Source organism: Ovis canadensis, chromosome X (assembly GCF_042477335.2).
Source record: "Ovis canadensis isolate MfBH-ARS-UI-01 breed Bighorn chromosome X, ARS-UI_OviCan_v2, whole genome shotgun sequence".
NCBI lineage: Eukaryota > Metazoa > Chordata > Mammalia > Artiodactyla > Bovidae > Ovis > Ovis canadensis.
The window spans coordinates 78098744-78118755 of NC_091727.1; the positions used below are offsets into that span (position 1 = coordinate 78098744).

The 20012-nt window shown below is 32.9% G+C and overlaps 1 protein-coding gene across 1 annotated transcript in view; it reads left to right on the plus strand.

Moving 5' to 3' along the window:
- The window catches only part of ZNF711 (zinc finger protein 711), a 34868-nt gene that overhangs the window by 12078 nt on the left and 2778 nt on the right, over positions 1-20012 (plus strand). The window contains exons 7-12 of the mRNA XM_070290353.1: positions 4553-5095; positions 10951-11106; positions 11967-12104; positions 14109-14243; positions 18025-18072; positions 19415-19558. Coding sequence (XP_070146454.1) covers positions 4553-5095; positions 10951-11106; positions 11967-12104; positions 14109-14243; positions 18025-18072; positions 19415-19558 — 1164 coding nt within the window. The remainder of the gene's footprint in view (positions 1-4552; positions 5096-10950; positions 11107-11966; positions 12105-14108; positions 14244-18024; positions 18073-19414; positions 19559-20012) is intronic.

Here is a 20012-nt window from a genome sequence, read left to right on the forward strand (position 1 = left end):
AAGAGAATCAGCCATACCTATACATGTTTCCATTCTCCGCCAAACTCCCCTCCCATCCAGGCTGCCAAATGGGCAGAGTTCCATGTGCTTTACAGTAGGTCCTTGTTGGTTATCCATTTTAAATGCAGCAGTGTGTATATGTCTATTCCAAACTCCCCAACTATGCCTTGCCTCCGTCCTTCCGCCCGCCCCAGCAGCCATAAGTTCATTCTCTTAAGTGTGTGAGTCTCTATGAGTGAAGTCAGACAGAGAAGGAGAAATATTATATGACATCTTTTATATCTGGAATCTGAAAATAAATGATGCAAAATAAGATTTTTTATGGAAGAAATACAGTATTTTGTCCATTTTATACAAAATCTTACTTACCCTGTGGCATCTGATAAAGTGCCAGAAACCCCTCTCATCCCCACTCCTGAAGAAGTTGCCTATTAGCAAGCAAAGCTTGATTCCTTTCAAAGATTGCAAAAATGTCTGGTGCTGGTAAATTTTTACTTGGTGTTCCTCTTAGCTTTCTTTCCATTGTTCCATCAATTAATTGAGGCTTAATTAATCCCTTATATCTAATACTAAGGTTTCCAAATTCTAAAATTTGATTAGAAATTAGATACGTTCTCTTTAAATTTTTGCTAGCTTAAAAACTTAGATATCTACAAACCTAGAAATTAATGATACTTGTGAAACATGAGTGTAGCATACATAGATAGAGCTAGCTAAGTAAACACACAATGTGGTATAGGATCTCTAAATTCTCTCCATTTTTGGTTGGTATGAAATGGCTACTATATTAAGAGTCTGAACTGTTAATTTAATTCAGAAATTTATTGGACCAGTTTCTTTTCAAGGATACTTTAAGTTTTACAATAGTATGCTTTATGTGATAACTTGTGCATGTCTCAGTATAATAGTTGTCCTTGGAATCTGTGCTGTTGAATCTAATTGTTTAGGATTTTATTGCTAAAAACAGTCCATACTGCTTTGAGCATGAGTGTGCATGTGTATTCAGTTGCTAAGTTGTGTCCAACTCTGTGACCTCATGGACTGTAGACCACCAGGCTCCTCTGTCCATGGGACTTACCAGGCAAGAATACCAGAGTAGGTTGCCCTTTCCTTCTTGAGGGAATCTTCCCAACCCAGGGATCAAATGTGGATTCATTACTACTGAGCCACCTAGGAAGCCCATATTGCTTTGAGACTTAGTAGCAAAATAGCGGTATATGGTGGCCCAAGACAAACCCCCCAGATACTAAATATTATGCTTTCTGGTGAAATTCAGCTATTCATATTTAATTTAAGCAACTTTAGTAAGAAGGGAAATGCTTAGAATAATGACTTGTTTCTTACTGTTATCTGGTCATCTTAATTGATTTCACACTTTTAAAAGATTTTTTTTTCATATTGTTTATAGTTTGCTACCTAGTAAGATAAAATTTTAATGCCTTTTAATGCTGCTTACTAAATGCCTTGAATTTTAAATAAGTCACTCTATGGTAGGTCTTTTTATTCTTTCTCTTTAATCTATTCCTTTAGTAGTGACTCACTTGATTAGCCCTATAAATTTCTTAAAAATCAGTCCCTAGGGTAAGTAAATTCTGTTCTCATTTAAGCAAGTTAAAAAAGCGAGTCTAGAGTAAAAAAAAAAAAAATGCATTCAGTTCCCAGCTTGAACCTTGGGCAAATTTATTTAATCTCTCTAAACCGTCGTTTGTTTATGTTTAAAGTGGAGACAATAATACTCCCTTATTTCGAAGTTCTGGGGCTTAAATGAGATATTATATGTAAAATACTAGGTTGCTTGGTGCATAGTATTCAATAATAAATATAGCTAGTGTGTAGCTAAAATAAATAACTTTGTCTAGAAATTCAGTAGAATTTCAAATGAGTTGATAAGAGGAAAGAGCAAAATTTAATGAAAAGCATTTTGGATCATGGTCTTAGTTTCTGCCAGTACCCTGTGGGAACTCATCAATTCTTGGTCTAAGATTCTTAAATTATTTAGTTCAGGGTAAACAAGCATGTTTGTATTTCTTTGGTTTAGATCTGATTTATTTTGACATGTGAGTTCCTGCTAGGTAAACTGAAAAGCACTTATTCCATCTTATTAGAATCCTCCCAAACAGGTTAATCTGAACCCAAGCCAGCACTAGCATTATTCTGTCCTTCCATCCTTCTTTAGTATATACCTTTAGGAAACAAACTATCTTCTAGCTGTGTTCTTAAATAAATAGAATTTCCCACACTTTAAGTCTAATTTATGAAAAAAATTTATACTGTATTAATGTTGTTATTCATATACATAGAATTTCAATACTGTGAATTTTATAGGCTTAGCATTTAATTTTTCCTTGCTAAAAATCACATTTTCAGTCTGGTTGAATACTAAATTTGAACCCTCACCATCTCCCTGTCTACAAAAATGACCAGTGGAATAAAAAGTGAGTAGAAAGTTCTTATTGTATACACACTCCTTTTGTCTACTGATTTTCAAGGCTGAGGCTGTGTCCTTTGGGTAATGTGGTTTCGGTGAGAATCTGAGAATAGTGAGAAAACTTCAGAAGGGTTGAAAAGTAACTTTCCCTTCTCACCTTATTTTTTAGTGTGTTTACTGGTCTCCATCCTAATTTACCAGCAAACTTCCATAATGAATTGGTTAATAATAATGAACCATGTAACAAATTGCACTCTTTCAGATTATTACTGTATAGAAAGTAATCATTATGTAGAAAAGGCTTTGTACTGGATTCATGGAGTAATTTTCTTATAACTTGGTACATAAACTCTATTAATTTGTTTACTGCATCACTTCAGAGAGGCAGAATGTAACAGAATTACTCATGAAGGAATTTTACACTCTTATAATATTTACAAGAGGGTAGCAGTTGGTGTTTACCATGCTGCTCAAGATAAATGTTATTTAAAGCTTTATTCTTATAATTTACTAGATTAGAATTTAATACAATTCAGAGTCTATATATAGTGTTTTTTTTAATAAACCAAATCTTTATCTAAAGTGACTTGTTTTCTTCTCCCCAAATCAGATGTTAAAAGATGCTTTACATTTTTGAATATAGTAATTCTTATAAAATAAAGAAGTTCAGAGACTTTCATGTTTATAATATATATTGTCTAATGTATTAAGCTGTAATATTTTATTAACTCAATTTAACATATTGGCAACCTTTCATGGTTTTGTGTCCTTTTTTTTTTAAATTTTATTTTTTATTTATTTATTTTTTTAATTTTAAAATCTTTAATTCTTACATGCGTTCCCAAACATGACCCCCCCCTCCCACCTCCCTCCCCACAACATCTCTCTGGGTAATCCCCATGCACCAGCCCCAAGCATGCTGCACCCTACGTCAGACATGGACTGGCGATTCAATTCTTACATGATAGTATACATGTTAGAATTCCCATTCTCCCAAATCATCCCACCCTCTCCTTTTGAAATGCTAGACTCACAGGAAATAGAAAAAATAGTGTATAGGGTCCCATAAACCCTTTACTCATGTTTCTGCAATGTTGACATCTTAGTACAATATTAAAAATAAGAAATTAACATTGGTGCATTACTATTATCTAAACTACAGACCTCATTCAGTTTTCACCATTTGTGTATGTGTGAATGTATATGGGTCTGTGCAGTTTTGTTCCATATATAGATTTGTATAGACATCACCACAATGAAGATACACAGTGAGCATGTATTTATGATGTCCATCACTGTGTATGTGCTATGCCAAAATAGTCACATACACCCCCATCCTTGGCAACTGCTATCTGTACTCCATCTCTATGCTTTTAGAATTTTGAGAATGTTATATAAATGATTCCAGTTATACATTATGCAGTATATTGTATGTTGTAATTGAATTTTTTCACTCAGCACAGTTTTCTGGCAGTTGATTCAGGTTGTTAATGTATCAATCGTTTGTCCTTTTTTATTGCTGAGTAGTATTCCATAGTGAGGATGTGCCAAAGATGGCTTAACCAATCATTTGCATGCTGTATACATTTGAGTTGTATTTTTCTTTTGCTACTAGAAATAATATCTACTATGCATTGTTATGGATATTCATGTATATTTTTTTGTGTGTAAACATATTTTAGTAACTGGGAGAAATGCTGCAGAGTGCAATTGTTAGGTTGTATTGGTAAGTACATGTTTTTCGTAAGAAACTGCCAAATGATTTTCGAGTGGCTGCTACATTATATATGAGAGATTCAGTTTCTCTGCATCCTCACCGACCTGTGGTGTTATTTATTTCTTTTTTTTTAGCTGTTCAATATCTCACTGTGGCTTTTATGTTTTACTTCAAAATAAAGATTATTATTTTTAAGGTTTTAACTTAGATTTTACTAACATTATTTTCTTCCACTTCCCCCTCAGTTCCTAGTTGTTAGGGGTTTTTACTGCAGTTTAATTATCAGTAGTTCTTTAAAATTCTAATTTTCCCAGGACTATTTCTAAAATAAAAACTATTTTATATCATCTGATATATAAATACTTTTAATTAATAAGATTACTTTCTTTGGATAATTTGTATTGTAGTTGCTGGAATGACTGGTACTGCGCATATCGATGGAGACCATATTGTTGTTTCAGTTCCTGAGGCTGTATTAGTTTCTGATGTTGTCACAGATGGTGGGATAACTCTTGATCATGGCCTTGCAGCTGAAGTTGTCCATGGGCCTGATATCATCACTGAGACTGATGTAGTAACAGAAGGTGTAATTGTTCCTGAAGCTGTACTTGAGGCTGATGTTGCTATTGAAGAAGATTTAGAGGAAGATGATGGTGATCACATCTTGACGTCTGAGCTAATTACAGAAACTGTTAGAGTACCTGAGCAGGTTTTTGTGGCTGATCTTGTTACTGGTCCTGATGGACACTTGGAACATGTGGTCCAAGATTGTGTTTCAGGAGTTGACTCTCCCACAATGGTTTCAGAGGAGGTTCTTGTAACTAATTCAGATACAGAAACTGTGATTCAAGCAGCTGGTGGTGTTCCTGGTTCTACAGTTACTATTAAAACTGAAGATGATGATGATGATGATGTCAAGAGCACTTCTGAAGACTACTTAATGATATCTTGTAAGTGACATTTAAGTTCCATAATTACTTGGTAGAAATTGATTTATGTATAACATGAACAGGTTTTCTGGGATGGGGGATCTGTTCAATAAAAGTCATGGGGGTAATCTTTTTGAAAAATAATTTTTTTCAAAGCTTCATTGTTCAGATGGTTTTTTGAATTTGCTCATGTTTTTAATTTACTCTGAAAATTCATACCTACAATGGAGTAAACTAATGCAATTTACTGATATCTTAGAATAAAAATATGAATTTGGAAGGTTCAAAAAGAATATTAAATGACATAAAATTTTAATAGTAAATATATGTATTTCAAAATGGGTAATTATGCAACCACCGCTTTCTCTTTAATTTGACAAATAGTGGAGTTGTCATTTCAGTTTTGCTTAGGAATTTAAGCATAACATGTTAAGAAATGTATAATTAGTTTTTCTAATTAAATACTTGAAAAGTAAATAATCAATTCAGATTGTATTCTACAGTTCTGCCTGTGTTTATTTTCTGTTGTTTAGGTGTGTGTATAGTCTGTGCAAAATACTTAAAACAAATTTATATCAGACTGACTTTATGATGTTCTTAAGACATTCTACCTGAATGAAGAAGATAGAAGTATCTTGTTCTCATTTCAAGTGGTAGGTTTGCCTGAATAGCAGCAATAATAAAAATGTTATGATAAGTTATTGGTGGAGCTTGAGGAAGAAGTGGATCTATTCCTTATAAAATTTGAAGGCATCATGCTAGAAGGAGTAAAGATTAGATGACGATTTCACTTTTCAAGGGAGGATTTTTGTTCTTTTATTTTTTTAAATAAAAAATGGTTGATTGAGAAGTGAATTAACAGGTAGAATATGTGTATGTAAAATGATTGTACATTATGTATGTGTATCAGTGAACTTAAAACTAAAAACAAATTAGATTTAATTTGTAATTATGATTCTGAAGTCTGATATGTTAATTTTTTTCTCTCTATAAGCACTTCAAAGTAAATATTTATATTGTTTTGAAGTGAATAATTTAAGCCACTAAAAGACTGTGCAAATGTTATTATTCTTTTTCAATTGATGTGGATTACTAAAGGAGCTCCATATTTACATTTTAACCTGACATTTTTTTCTTTTAAAAAGCAAAACTGTGATTATGGTTTTCTAAAACGGTATGGCAAAAGTCGAAAGTCTTTCTGTACCAAAACAAATTCATTATGCCTTTAAAAGGATACTTGTCAAATTAAACTCTTTGGTATTAAAACGGTCTAAAATTTAGACATTATATGTATTGTGAATAGTCATATCTCAACATATCTTCTGTGATTTGATTCTGCAAAAGTTCTTTTAAGTTTCTAGAATATTTTAATTTAAAATATTTATCTTGATGTTACCATATGTGTCAGGTGCCAAAGACTTCTGTCCTTCTAGTCTAATAGAATTTGACTGATAAGGAACATTAAGGAACTGATAAGGAACTATAAGGAACATTGTGTTACTCAAATAATACTGGAACTGCTGTGGGGTCATTTCAGGGGAATTCAGACTGGAGATTAATTACCACCTTAATCATTAGTGAAGAAACAAACAATTTTTAAATAAATACCTTTTAAACTTAAATAATTTTTTATTGTAGAAAATAGGATATGTAAAAATGAAATATTTTATATAATTTATTTTCTTTCCACCCAGATCCTTTTTTGTAATGGTTAGAATATTCAAATTGGGACTAATTACTCTATCTTACCATTTTCATTTATTTTATTTTACTCTAGTTTGATTTAGTTTGTCATTTGTTTTCTTCATCTCTTAATTTTAATTCATGTTTTTACCTCTTGGGTTTTGTTGACCTTAAATCTTCAGAAGTTCAAGAATAAATTGCCTTGAGAGGCCGCAATGTTAATTTTAAAAGTTCTCTGGTTTTTTCCAAGATATCTTCAACTACTCTAAGAGATAAAATTGAGAACTTAAAACAGACTTTTATCTTGTTCCTGAATCCCTATAAGGAAATCTCATCAGCAGTTGGGTTTTAGTGGTAGGGAGTTTGTCTTCTCTCAGTCACTGAGATACATCTTAAGTTTTTTCCACTTTCAGACCAAATGTCACAATTTCTTTATCTTAACAGATAGTTAGGCTATTCCACTTGTGCTAAGTAACTTGGAAATTAATATAGGATAGCTATCTGTCTAAAGTTGTCCCAGGTGTTCTTTTCTTTAAAAATACCTAGCACCCATAAGACACTTGTGGGTGATGATTTCCTTTATGAAAAACTTCATTGGAGAAAGGAGAGTCCTTTAAATAATCAACCAATATAATGCATTCAGTGTTTTTTTTACCAATAAAATCAGTTTTTATTTCTTTCAGGAAAATAGTTTTGTGTAAAGAAAAATATATTGGTAGGGTCATTACGGGAGATATCATGAAACCTCACCAATTTCAGGGATAAAAGGGAAAAGTTAACACCTTTGTATTTTTTAATATAACAACTTTATTGAGATATTCACATGCTATACAATTCTCTCATTTAAGGTGTTCATCAGTGATTTTTCATATATTCACAGAATTGTATCACCATAATCAATTTTAGAATTTTTTCTTACCCCCCAATTTTTTCATGCCCTTGAGCAGACACTCCCCTAGTCCACTCACCCTTCAGGCAACCACTAATCCAGTTTCTGTCTCTATAGATTTGCTGTTTTCAACATTTTATGTAAATGTAATGGTATAATATATGGCCTTTTGTGCGTGAATTCTTTTACTTAGTATAATGCTTTCAAGGATCATCCATGTTGTAGCATGTGTCAGTTCTTCATTTCTATATATTGATGAATATATCCATATATTTCATTATATGGATATATATTTTATCAGTTCATTGGTTAATAGACATTTGGGTTGTTTCCACTTTTGTGCTGTTGTGAATAATGCTGCCCTGAACATTCATGGACAAGATTTTGTGCACATAGATTTTAGATCTCTTGGATATATACACATAGAAGTAGAACACCTTTGTGATTTAAATATTATTCATTTTTGTTTGTTTCATCATTGTGTAATGAAGTGAAATCACTCAGTCGTGTCTGACTCTTTGCAACCCCATGGACTGTAGCCTACCAGGCTCCTCAGTCCATGGGATTTTCCAGGCAAGAGTACTGGATTGGGTTGCCATTGCCTTCTGGATCCATTATACATTGCCTCATCCCATCCCTGTGGTACATCAGTATATAGTTGACCCTTGAACAACACAGGTTAGAACTGTGTGGATCCACTAATACGAGGATTCCTTTCAATAAATACATACTATAGTATTACATAATTTGAGGTTGATTGCATCTGCAAATGCAGAACTACAGATATGGAGGGTCAACTCTAAAGGTATATATAATTTTCGACTGTTTATAGACTCAGTGCCCCTAAGCTCTGCATTGTTCAAGAGTCAGCTGTACTTTATACTAATAATATCATATTCACCATATTAATTTTTTGATAGATGTAACAAGAAGGGGGTGCAGTAAAAAGCCTACTTAGTTTTTTAAAGGAATACTATACATTTTACTAAAATGAAATTTTAATCAAATTGTACCAGTTGTCTATAGAAGAATGTTGAATGATACCACACTTTGTGGGGGCTGGTAAATAATGCACCTTACTATTTTAATGTTATACTTAGCACCAGTAGAATTCCGTGCTGTATATAATATTACCCACTTATTACTAGCTGGGATGACATGTAGATTGAGAAACAACACTGTGGGACTTGAATGTTGTAAACCTTATAACAAACAAAAAGGTTAAGCTTGAATTTTAGGTATTTTGAGTATTATCTGCATTAAGAAAAGACTTAGAATCTATCTCTAAAGCCTGTTGATTGCCTGTTAAGTCTTTGTTAACTTTGTACTTTCTATAATGAAGAATATAGAATAAATCTTGGAAGTTGGTAATTTATCTCTAAAACTAAAACTGTACACTAACATATCTAATAACTTTATCATCTTCTATGAACATAAAATACAGAACGTTTACTCAGTTCATTTCAAAATTGTTCATTCTGAGAAGTCTAAGTACAAAATAAGGTACACATTAAACTGTGGACATTAAGGAAAGGTATGAATGGAATCAGAGTCAACAGTAATTTCAATACTTAAAGTGAAATTCTGTTGAGAAGTGAGCAAACAAATGTCTTATTTCATTTCATGAGCTTTAATTCTGAGAATTACAGTTTTAATTCAGTTGATCATAGGAGAAACTGTGGTCACTTTAAACCACTAAAGTGTATAAAATAGTATTTATCATATGAGACTATTTTTTTCATTAATCTACTATAAATTATTCCAACCTAAGAAATTCATATTTTGGACACTTTTAAAATTTTTAATATTCTATGTCTTTATTTCTAAGAATGAGAAAGTACTTTTTTCTGAAGACTTATTACTTGACTCTTGTAATGTTTTTAAAGATCTCATTGTTTTATTCAACATATTTTAAAAGAGAGATTGTTAAACCAATATTGGATTCTTCATCTTTTTTCTTTCATTTGAACCTGCCCCATTGTCAAAAAAACTGTTTACCAAAAAAGTGGGAATAGAATTAGGGTCTATGATAAAATGAAAAAAATTTTTTTCTATTTATTTTGATAATGTAGGTGCTCTCTTTCATAGACAGTAAACTATCTGAACTCTTAAATATTGTGGAATCATTTATATTTAGTCACAAAGTTAAAGTAGCTTTGCATTGTAGGAAGAATTTCTGAAGTGTGTTGTTTTTCACCATTGTGAAAGACCAAAAGAATAGTTTTGAATTTGTGCATATCGATTTTGAAACTGAGATAAAGGCTAGACTTTGACCCATGTAGATCTTAACTGAAATACATATATTTAAGAGTACTGAGTTAAAAACTTTTAAATGTCACTGTTTTCAGTAGTTCTGGAATTGATTAGATGCAGTCAAGACTTCATGATTTTTTATTTCATATGTGATACTATGATATATATAATAGGGAGGAGCAGATTCTCAACTTAGATTACATTTCAGTTTTTATAGGGACAGAAAAAGCATTGAAATAAAAAAATGGTAGGCATATGATGTTAATATTTTGGGGAATATATTGTTTAATATTTATGTCCAAAGAATAAACTCTATGAATATAATATATTCATTGCATTGTTTGTGCACGATATTTACTTGAAACTAAACACCATTCTTAAAAAATCAAAAATTTTGAGTATACTTTAAGTGTAAGTAATTGTTGTTGCTTTTATGATGATTTTGAAGCAAAGCATACAACGGTTAAGTCTAGAAGAATACACAGTTTCTGATTTGAAGTTGTCTTCCATTGACTCAACAGGAGTTAAAAGTATTTACTAAGGTTTTATTTTTGTGATTTCTAAAAGGCCCCTTCTTATAAGATAATTCAGGTGTTTTCTCTTTTTTAGATACTAGATTTCTTATGCTAATTGGTTTAGACAGGCTGCTACTTAATTTGGAAACTGTTGTTTATGTCAGCTTATTTTATGAGTACTATATGTTTTATGTTCTAATTTTTGTTATTAATTTTGCTGTTAGGATTTAGCTTAAAATGTTGAACATGATGGAAGATTATTTAATTTTTTCACAAATCATTTTAATTAAAGCTGAAATATAAGAGTATTATCTGTGACTAGATTTTTATACAATTATGATCACGTAGTCTATCTGTCTTGAATTCTTTTTTCATGAACTATACCACTTTTAATGGTTGCATAATAGGTTATTAATTGAATACAGTGGGTAAGTTGTTAACACATTATTTCACATTGCACTAATATTAATGCTTAACACCCACTAAATGTCACTGGTACTTTTTGGCTGAAATAGTTTCCTCTTTATATTTTACAGTAGATGATGTTGGGGAAAAATTAGAGCATATGGGGAACACACCATTAAAAATCAGCAGTGATGGTTCACAAGAAGATGTTAAAGAAGATGGATTTGGTTCAGAAGTAATAAAAGTGTATATATTTAAAGCCGAGGCTGAAGATGATGTTGAAATAGGTATAAATACTAAGTTTATTGTTATAATGGTTAGGAATTAGAACTTATCTTTTCTGGAAACTATTCTAATACTGCCTTCAAAGTGCAACTTTTTAATAGGTTTCTTTGGGGATAGAATATTTTAAAATTATATATATATATGTAATATATATATAATTGTATATAAATATGGTACAGAACAAGTCATTCTCAGATTCTTTCAAACGTGTAGAAGATTCCAGTTGAGATTTCAAAACATGAGTGGAGGGAGTTTGGTTTGGAATAGGAAATGTGAGTATTTAAGGGTAGTCTAGAGGCAGGCTGCTTGGATTTTAATCCTAGTTCTACCATTTAAGTGGCCTTTGGTGAATTACTTAACCTTCTTCTACATCAGTTTCCTCATCCATAAAATGGTCATAATGGTAGTAACTACCTTATAATACTATCACGAGGATTAAATGGATAAATACATGTAAAAGACAAAGTGCTTTGCACATATGTTGTTATTTCTTAGTAATGACTGATAATTTAAAGTGAAATTTATATGATAATTCTCTTGACACTTAAAATATATGGGGGGAGTATTTTTCTAAAGGAAAGTATTTTAATATATCTTCCTTATTATAATATAAAGTGTGCTCAGTCATGTCTGACTCTTTGTGACCCCAGGGGCTATAGTCCACCAGGCTCCTCTGTCCATGGGATTTTCTAGGCTAGAATACTTGAGTAGGTTGCCATTTCCTTCTCTAGGGGATCTTCCAAATCCAGGGATCGAACCTGGGTCTCCTGCATTGGCAGGCAGATTCTTTACCACTAGAGCCACCTGGGAGGAAATTATTCTATGATGCTTACTGATTTTGATACATGTTTTAACTTTTAAGGTGGAACAGAAATTGTCACAGAGAGTGAGTACACCAATGGACATTCTGTAGCTGGAGTGCTTGATCAGAGCCGAATGCAGCGGGAGAAGATGGTTTACATGGCAGTTAAAGATTCTTCTCAAGAAGAAGATGATATCAGTAAGAAAAAAATGGCACTGTAGTGACTCATCCCTAGACATCATGCATTCTTTTCTTAAAAAAGCAATCTCAGATTTAAGCACTACATAGTAGCAAATATCAATAAAATCAGTCTGACCATTTGCTATAATTAAGAAGGAAGGGTCCTTTTGACTATTCACGGATACGTGTATTGTTCAAGTGAGCAAACATAGATATTGTGTTTCAGATACTTGGGATACAGAGATCAGCAACATATGGTTCCTGACTTTACTAGAGCTCACAAATACGTAGGTAATTACTGAGAATCTACTTTGTGTGTGTATTGCATATGTTGCATATATTATCTCATTTAATTCCTATAACTCATTTCTGAGTTAGGTGGTATTATCCCTGTTTAATGGAAGCAGAAAATGCTCAAGGAAGTTAAGCACTTGCCCACGGTCATCTAATATTAAATGAGGAAAATAGGATTTGAATTCATGTCTGCCCAACTCTGCTGCCAGTGTTCTTTGCACATGGCAGTGAGCACTGTTGACCTCTTTCTGAGTTTAGCAGTGGAAGGGCTAACTGGTTGTTTCCTTCTGCTACTGAGGCATTGGCTGAGTAAGCATTCTTCCAAGTCAAGCCACCAGGATTTTTACTTATTATGCTGTTGATGATCTCCAAGTAGTTGCTGCTTAAGGTTTCTTGGAGCTGAGTACCACACAGGGTGAAAAAAGCTCCTGACATTTGCTTTCCTGCCATAGTACACATTTCCTTAATAAAGACATTTTACTTTCTTCCTACTTTCTCCTCACCTCAGTATAGGAATGCAGCCCTTCCCTAAGGCTTTTTCTGTCTTCTTGCCATGCTGAAACAAAAACTACTTTGATTTACCCTAGAAGAGCAAAAGCCTCCCCTTGACTGCATTACCTTGACAATACTTAGCTTTACCTATACTGCACTATGATCCCCACTCCTCAAATTCCCTTCCCCAGAATTCATAGGGAGCTGAATTCCCATCCCAAACATGAATAATATACCACAGCTGAAAATGTCAAAAACAAATGAGTCTAGAGGACTTTATTAGAAAAATAATTTCTACTTGATCTCTAAATTCTTTACTTTTTTACTCATTGGTCAGTAAGAAGGGGCACAATGGAAGGTGGGAGATTGAAGCTTAGGTTAGCTGATGCCAGAATTCCATGGGGATGTATAAAATTTAGACCAGTGTCTCTTTCTGGTTAATTGAAAGAAAGGAAACCTAGGAGAGGGATACTTTTGTCCCATATTTTTTCCACATTTTTCAAATGAGTAGAAAATACCACTGTGTAAATTAAAGGAAAAGCATAAATTCAAGCCAGTTTTCTGTTTAACAGATTAAAGCTAAGTGGATTATTTCACATAAAATAAGCTTATTGACCCTCTAGGTTTAAATTCTTTTATACTAGCGATATTTTTTAAAGTGTCTAACTTAATGTTTTTGTCTTCAGTAAGGTCTCTGAAAGTCCTGCATCTTAATTGGTGTCCGCATAGCTTTGAGCACCAGCATTTTATATTATAACCATGTGTATATATGGTTTTACTTGCTTTAATTTTTAATTCTTTAGTTACTAGTATTTTTGACAATTTTTTCATTGCATGTACAGTACTGCATTTAAGTTACAATATGTAGGATAGCATGGACCGCTTTCTCATAATTGATTCTATGGGAAATGCTTCTGAGTTCCAAAGAATTATCATCCAGAATTATGGAATATAATTCTTCTTATAAATTTGCAATGCCCAATGTACTGTAAAATCAGTCAGTATATTTTAAGCACACGTTTTATATAAATTGAAAATCATTTTCATAGGATTAGGTTCTAAGAGGAGGATAAGAATTTTGATGAATTATTGTCTCCTGGTGGCACTAGCCTCCCAAATGCCTAATATAATTTTTAAATTTACCAAATTGAAATCTTGAAAAATAATCATTTGGAAATTTTTACCCATTTAGTAAATATTTGGGGTTATAAGCAAGCAATTATTTCTAAAATTTAGGTTGTGCTGAAATAGCAGATGAAGTATACATGGAAGTCATTGTAGGGGAAGAGGAAGGAACTTTCCCTGAGATTCAACTTGAGGACTTTGATGTTAATAAAACAATTGTCCCTATTGTCTGGGCTGTGGTATATGGTTGGACACTGTCATTTTTTTAACCTAATAAGTACATAACATATATTTCATCAGCCTTTAGGTCATTAAATATGCTATGCTAATGCCCACCATGAGTTGGCTAATACTATGTTTTGCTGTGGACTGATTCATCTCAAGTTACTTACATGATTTTTATACCACATATCTTGTGTTATTTAAAATGAACTTTGCTTAATGCATTTTTTTCAGTAGGGTTTATTTTATATCCTACCTGTATAAGTGAGTAGCTTGAAAGTTTAATTTTTCTTAAAATAGAAATGTCCTTTGAAAATTGGCCCTTCCTCTTTTGTACTAACACCATAAAAATAAGATATTGGGGTTTGAAAAGGAACAGAAATTCAGGTGTGCTCTTATAGGAAGTATATGATGAAAGGTAAATTAATCAAGTTATTTTTTCCCTTTCTATTTGATCTCATTTCTACTTTTCAGGATGATCCAGATATATTTTTTATTTTGAAAAATTTTGTTGTTCAAATGTGTTAATTTATCTTGTTTTTTTCAAAGTTTCATTCGTTCAGCAGTCATTTGTTGAGCATCTTCAATTTTGAGGGTGTTCTGCAGAAATATCTACTCTTTTTTTAAATTAAAAATATAATTTAATTATAAATCAAGGAGTCTTGTTTTCATTTGCATAGTAAGAACAGCTCCCATTTCTAATCTTTTAATTTACTTTTTATTTGGAGGAAAATTGCTATACAATATTGTTGGTTTCTGCCATACGACAAAGCAAATCAGTCATAATTATACATATATCACCTCCCTCTTCTCCCTCCCATTCCCCCACCCCACTCCTCTAGGTAATCACAGAGTACCAGGCTTGGTTCCCTGTGTTATATAGCAATTTCTCACCAGCTATCTCTTTTATACATGGCAGTATATATATGTCAAGGCTACTTTCTCTGTTCATCCCGCTCTTTCCTTCTCCCACTGTGTCCACAAGTCCATTTTCTATGTCCGTGTCTCCATTCCTTCTCTGTTAATAGGTTCATCAATACCATTTTTATAGATTCCATATATACACATGAATATACTATATTTATTTTTCTCTTTCTGACTGACTTCACTCTGTGTAACAGGCTCTAGGTTCATCCACCTCACTAGAACTGACTCAAATTCATTTCTTTTTAAGGCTGAGTGATATTCCATTGTGTATATGTACCACATCTTTATCAATTCATCTGTCGATGGGCATCTAGGTTGCTTCCATGTCCTAGCTATTGTAAATACTGCTGTTGTAAACATTGAGGGTACATGGGTCTTTCTGAACTGTGGGATTGCTGGGTCACATGGTAGTTTTATTCCTAGTTTTTTAAGGAATCTCCATACTGTTCTCCATAGTGGCTGTATCAGCTTACATTCCCACCAACAGTGCAAGAGGGTTCCCTTTTCCCCACATCTCTCCAGCATTTGTTTGTGGATTTTCTGATGATGCCCACTCTGACTGGTGTGAGGTGATACACTTACTGTAGTTTTGATTTGAATTTCTATAATAGTGATGTTGAACATCTTTTCATGTGTTTTTTGGCCATCTATATGTATTCTTTGGAGAAGTATCTGTTTAGATCTTCTGCCCATTTTTTGATTGATCACTTTTCTAATATTGAGCCATATGTGCTGTTTATACACTTTGGAGATTAATCTTTTGTCAGTTGTTTCATTTAAAATTATTTTCTCTTATTCTGAAGGTTGTCTTTTCATCTTGTTTATTGTTTCATTTGTGGTGCAAGAGCTTTTAAGTTTAATTAGGTCCCATTTGTTTGTTTTTGTCTTTATTTCCATTACTCTTGGAGGTAGATCAAAGAGGATCTTGCTGTGATTTATATTCGAGAGTGTACTTCCTATGTTCCTCTAAGAGCTTTATAGTTTCTTGCCTTACCTTTTAAGTCTTTAATCCATTTTGAGTTTATTTTTGTGTGTGGTGTTAGGAAGTATTGTAGTTTCATTCCAAGTAGCTGTCCAATTTTCCCATTACCACTTATTAAAGAGACTATCCTTTCTCCATTGAATATGCTTGCCTCCTTTGTCAAAGACAAGGTGCTCATAGGTTCATGAGTTTATCTCTGTCTGGACTTTCTATCTTATTCCATTGGTCTATATTTCTGTTTTTGTGCCAGTACTATACTATCTTGATGACTATAGGTTTATAGTATAGTCTGAAGTCAGGAAGGTTGATTCCTCCAGCTGTTTTTCTTTTTCAAGATTGCTTTGGCTATTTGGGGTCTTTTGTGCTTCCATGCAAATTGTGAAATTGTTCGTTCTGGTTTTGTGAAAAATATATTGGTAGTTTGATAGGGATTACATTGAATCTGTAGATTACTTTGGGTAATATAATCACTTTCACATTGTATCTCTCCATCTGTTTGTGTCATCTTCGATTCATAGTTTTCTGCATACAGGTCTTTTGCCTCTTTAGTCAGGTCTATTCCTAAGTATTTTATTCTTTTGTTGTAGTGGTGAATGGGCTTGTTTCATTAATTTCTCCTGATTTTTCATTGCTAGTACATAGGAATGCAAGGGATTTTTGTGTATTAATTTTATATCCTGCAACTTTATTATATTCATTGATTAATTCTAGTATTTTCTGGTGACGTCTTTAGGGTTTTCTATGTGTAATATCATGTCATCAGCAAGCAGTGAGAGTTTTACTTCTTTTCCAATCTAGATTCCTTTTCTTTCTTATTTTTCTGTTTGCTGTGGCTAGGTCGTCCAAAACTATGTTGAATAATAGTGGCAAGAGTAGGCACCCTTGTCTTGTTCCTGGTCTTAGAGGAAATGCTTTCAGTTTTTCACCGCTGAGATTAATGTTTGCTGTGAGTTTGTCATGTATGGCCTTTATCATGTTGAGGTATGATCCTTCATTACTTTCTAGAGAGTTTTTATCATAAATGAGTGATGATTTTTGTGAAAAGCTTTCTCTGTATCTACTGAGATGATTATATGATTTTATCTTTCAATTAATAATACATATCACATTGATTTGGGTATATTAAAGAATCCTTGCATCCCTGAAATCAAGCCCACTTGATCGTGGTATATGATCCTTTAAAAATGTTGTTGGGTTCTGTTTGCTAGAATTTTGTTGAGGATTTTTCCATGTATGTTCATCAGTGACATGCTTAGTCACTCAGTTGTGTCTGACACTTTGCAAACCCTTGGATTTTACCCTACAGGCTCCTCTGCCATGGGGATTCTCAAGGCAAGAATACTGGAGTATGTTGCCATGCCCTCTTCCAGGGGATCTTCCCTACCAAGGGATTGAACCGAGGCCTCCCATATTGCAGGCAGATTCTTTACCATCTAAGCCACCAGGGAAGCCCAAGAACACTGGAGTAGGTAGCCTATCCCTTTTCCAGGGGATCTTCCCAGCCCAGGAATCAAACCAGGGTCTCCTGCATTGCAGGTGGATTTTTTTTTACCAGCTGAGCTCCCAGGGAAGCCCATCATTAGTGACTGGCCTGTAATTTTCTTTTTTTGTGGTATCTTTGTCTGCTTTTGGTATCAGGGTGATGATGGCCTCATAGAATGTCTACTCAGGTTTTATATAGAAAGTAAGGTTTTCCTATAAGTTAGTTCCAAGGATACTCACAACAGCCCTTACTTTCAGTGTGTGAAATTATCTAATCTATGGGAGTGGAAGAACTCAACAACAAAAAGTTTAATCCAAGGAATGGTGATTGATGTAAGGTTTTGTAGATGTGATCCAATGATAATTGTTGATACTCAGCCTATCAGTTTTTAATTTGTTGTTGTTTTTCTTAAGGAGATGAAAGAAGAGTTTCTCGAAGGTATGAAGATTGTCAATCATCAGGTGAGAGAGCATTATATGTGAGATGTAAGTTAAATAGCTGGTTTTGTATACTACTTGGTATATAAAGAGTTATTAGTTTGTGTGTACAGACCCATTAGACTCTTATTTGCCTAGTCATATCTAGTTAGTTATAAGTTTATTTCTTCAAGGAATTTTATTTAGAGACATAATGTGTGTTATTCTGTGAATGCAGTTCATTTTAGATTTACCTCAGGATTTCCCTTGAGGTCCACTGGTTAAGACTCCATGTGTCCCCTGCAGGGGGTGCAGGTTTGATCCCTGATTGGGGAACTGAGATCCCACATGCCACATGATGTGGCCAAAAAGTAAAAGTAAAAAAAAATTCTTTTTCAAGATACAAATGTCAGGCCACTTACTGCATGGCCATAAAAGGTTACTATGGAAAAGATTATAAAATATAAATTTTTCTGACATGAAAGTAAAAATTGTCCATGATATCAACCATTTGTTAATGTTCTCCTTGGGATGGAACTATTTTCTTAATTTCTATGCAGCCAGTAGATTATATAGATGTTACATAAAACTCATGTGTCAGCTTAAGTATTTTTTAGTTTTAATATATTTCATATAGTGTTTTTTATTCCATGCTTGATAGTTCTTTTTATTTTCTTACACAGGGAGAATAAAGTATCTGACTATCTTGTTTCTAACCTTAGGAGGTTTTCACTCTCTAAATTTAAATATAGATTTCAGGTGAATTAATGAGAGACATACATATCCTAGCATTTAAGCTAAACAGTTTCTTGGGCTACGTTTTTAAACTGAATTGCATAACACAAAAGATTGTGAGAACGGATATTAAAGTATTTTGTATATATTGATTCCATTGAAATTTTGGAAAATTACCTGTCACATTTATCTTAACTCTTAAAAAGTCAGTCTTACTACTTTTAACCTTAAGTAAACCATTTTGAAGCATAAATACAAGAAGTTGTTGTTTGTCATGTATTACACAGTTACCATGATTGTATTGGTTATCTGACATGTATAAATTAATTCTTTGCTAAATCTCTTTAATTTCATCAGCCTTCATTGGTGGGAAAGTTGAACTGATGTCAAGATTTTGTTCATGGTCATAAAATTCAGTTTCTTACGTTTCATTTACCTGATCAGTTTGTTCCTTTAGGATAAATAAGCTGGATATTTTAAAGTTAATTTTGTATGGTATGATATTTTTGCGTATTCACTTGAGAAATGAATGTAACTTTGTGAAATTTAGCACTTCAGTGGCAACTGAATGCTAAGTTTTTTTCTAGTAATTTAATCAAAATGAAAAGAGTATAAATATATATAGTTTAATGGTGTATTGATTTTTTTTCAGGAAATACTTTAGACTCAACGTTAGAAAACAGAAGTAATACAGCAGCACAATACCTTCAAATCTGTGATAGCATTAACACAAATAAAGTACTTAAACAAAAAACCAAGAAGAGGAGAAGGGGAGAAATGAGGCAGTGGCAAACAGGTAAAATACTAATACATTGCTTTATGAATACTATAATTACTTGAAATGCAGTAGTATGTTTTGTAACTCGAGAATATAAGTCAGTTGTTTGTAGTGTAGTTAGTCCTACTCTCATATACTTGTGTTTGATCTAAGTAGTTGGGTTTTTTAAAAAATGTTTTACTGTTACTTAGCAAAACTGTGCTTGTTTGCTTTTTACCCAGATGATGTTTTTTAAAAGAGAATTTTCAGGTTGTTACAAAGTATATGTGATATAACATTTTGGCAGATGAATGGTCTATAGTAGAGTGCTGCTCATTATATTTTAGTGTGCTCAGTTCATTCGCTCAGTCATGTCTGACTTTGTGACGCCATGGACTGCAGCATACCAGGCTTCTCTGTCCATCACTAACTCCTGGAGCTTTACTTTATTATAAATTGCTTTTAATCTAAATCTTGTCTTACAGGGTTTTAT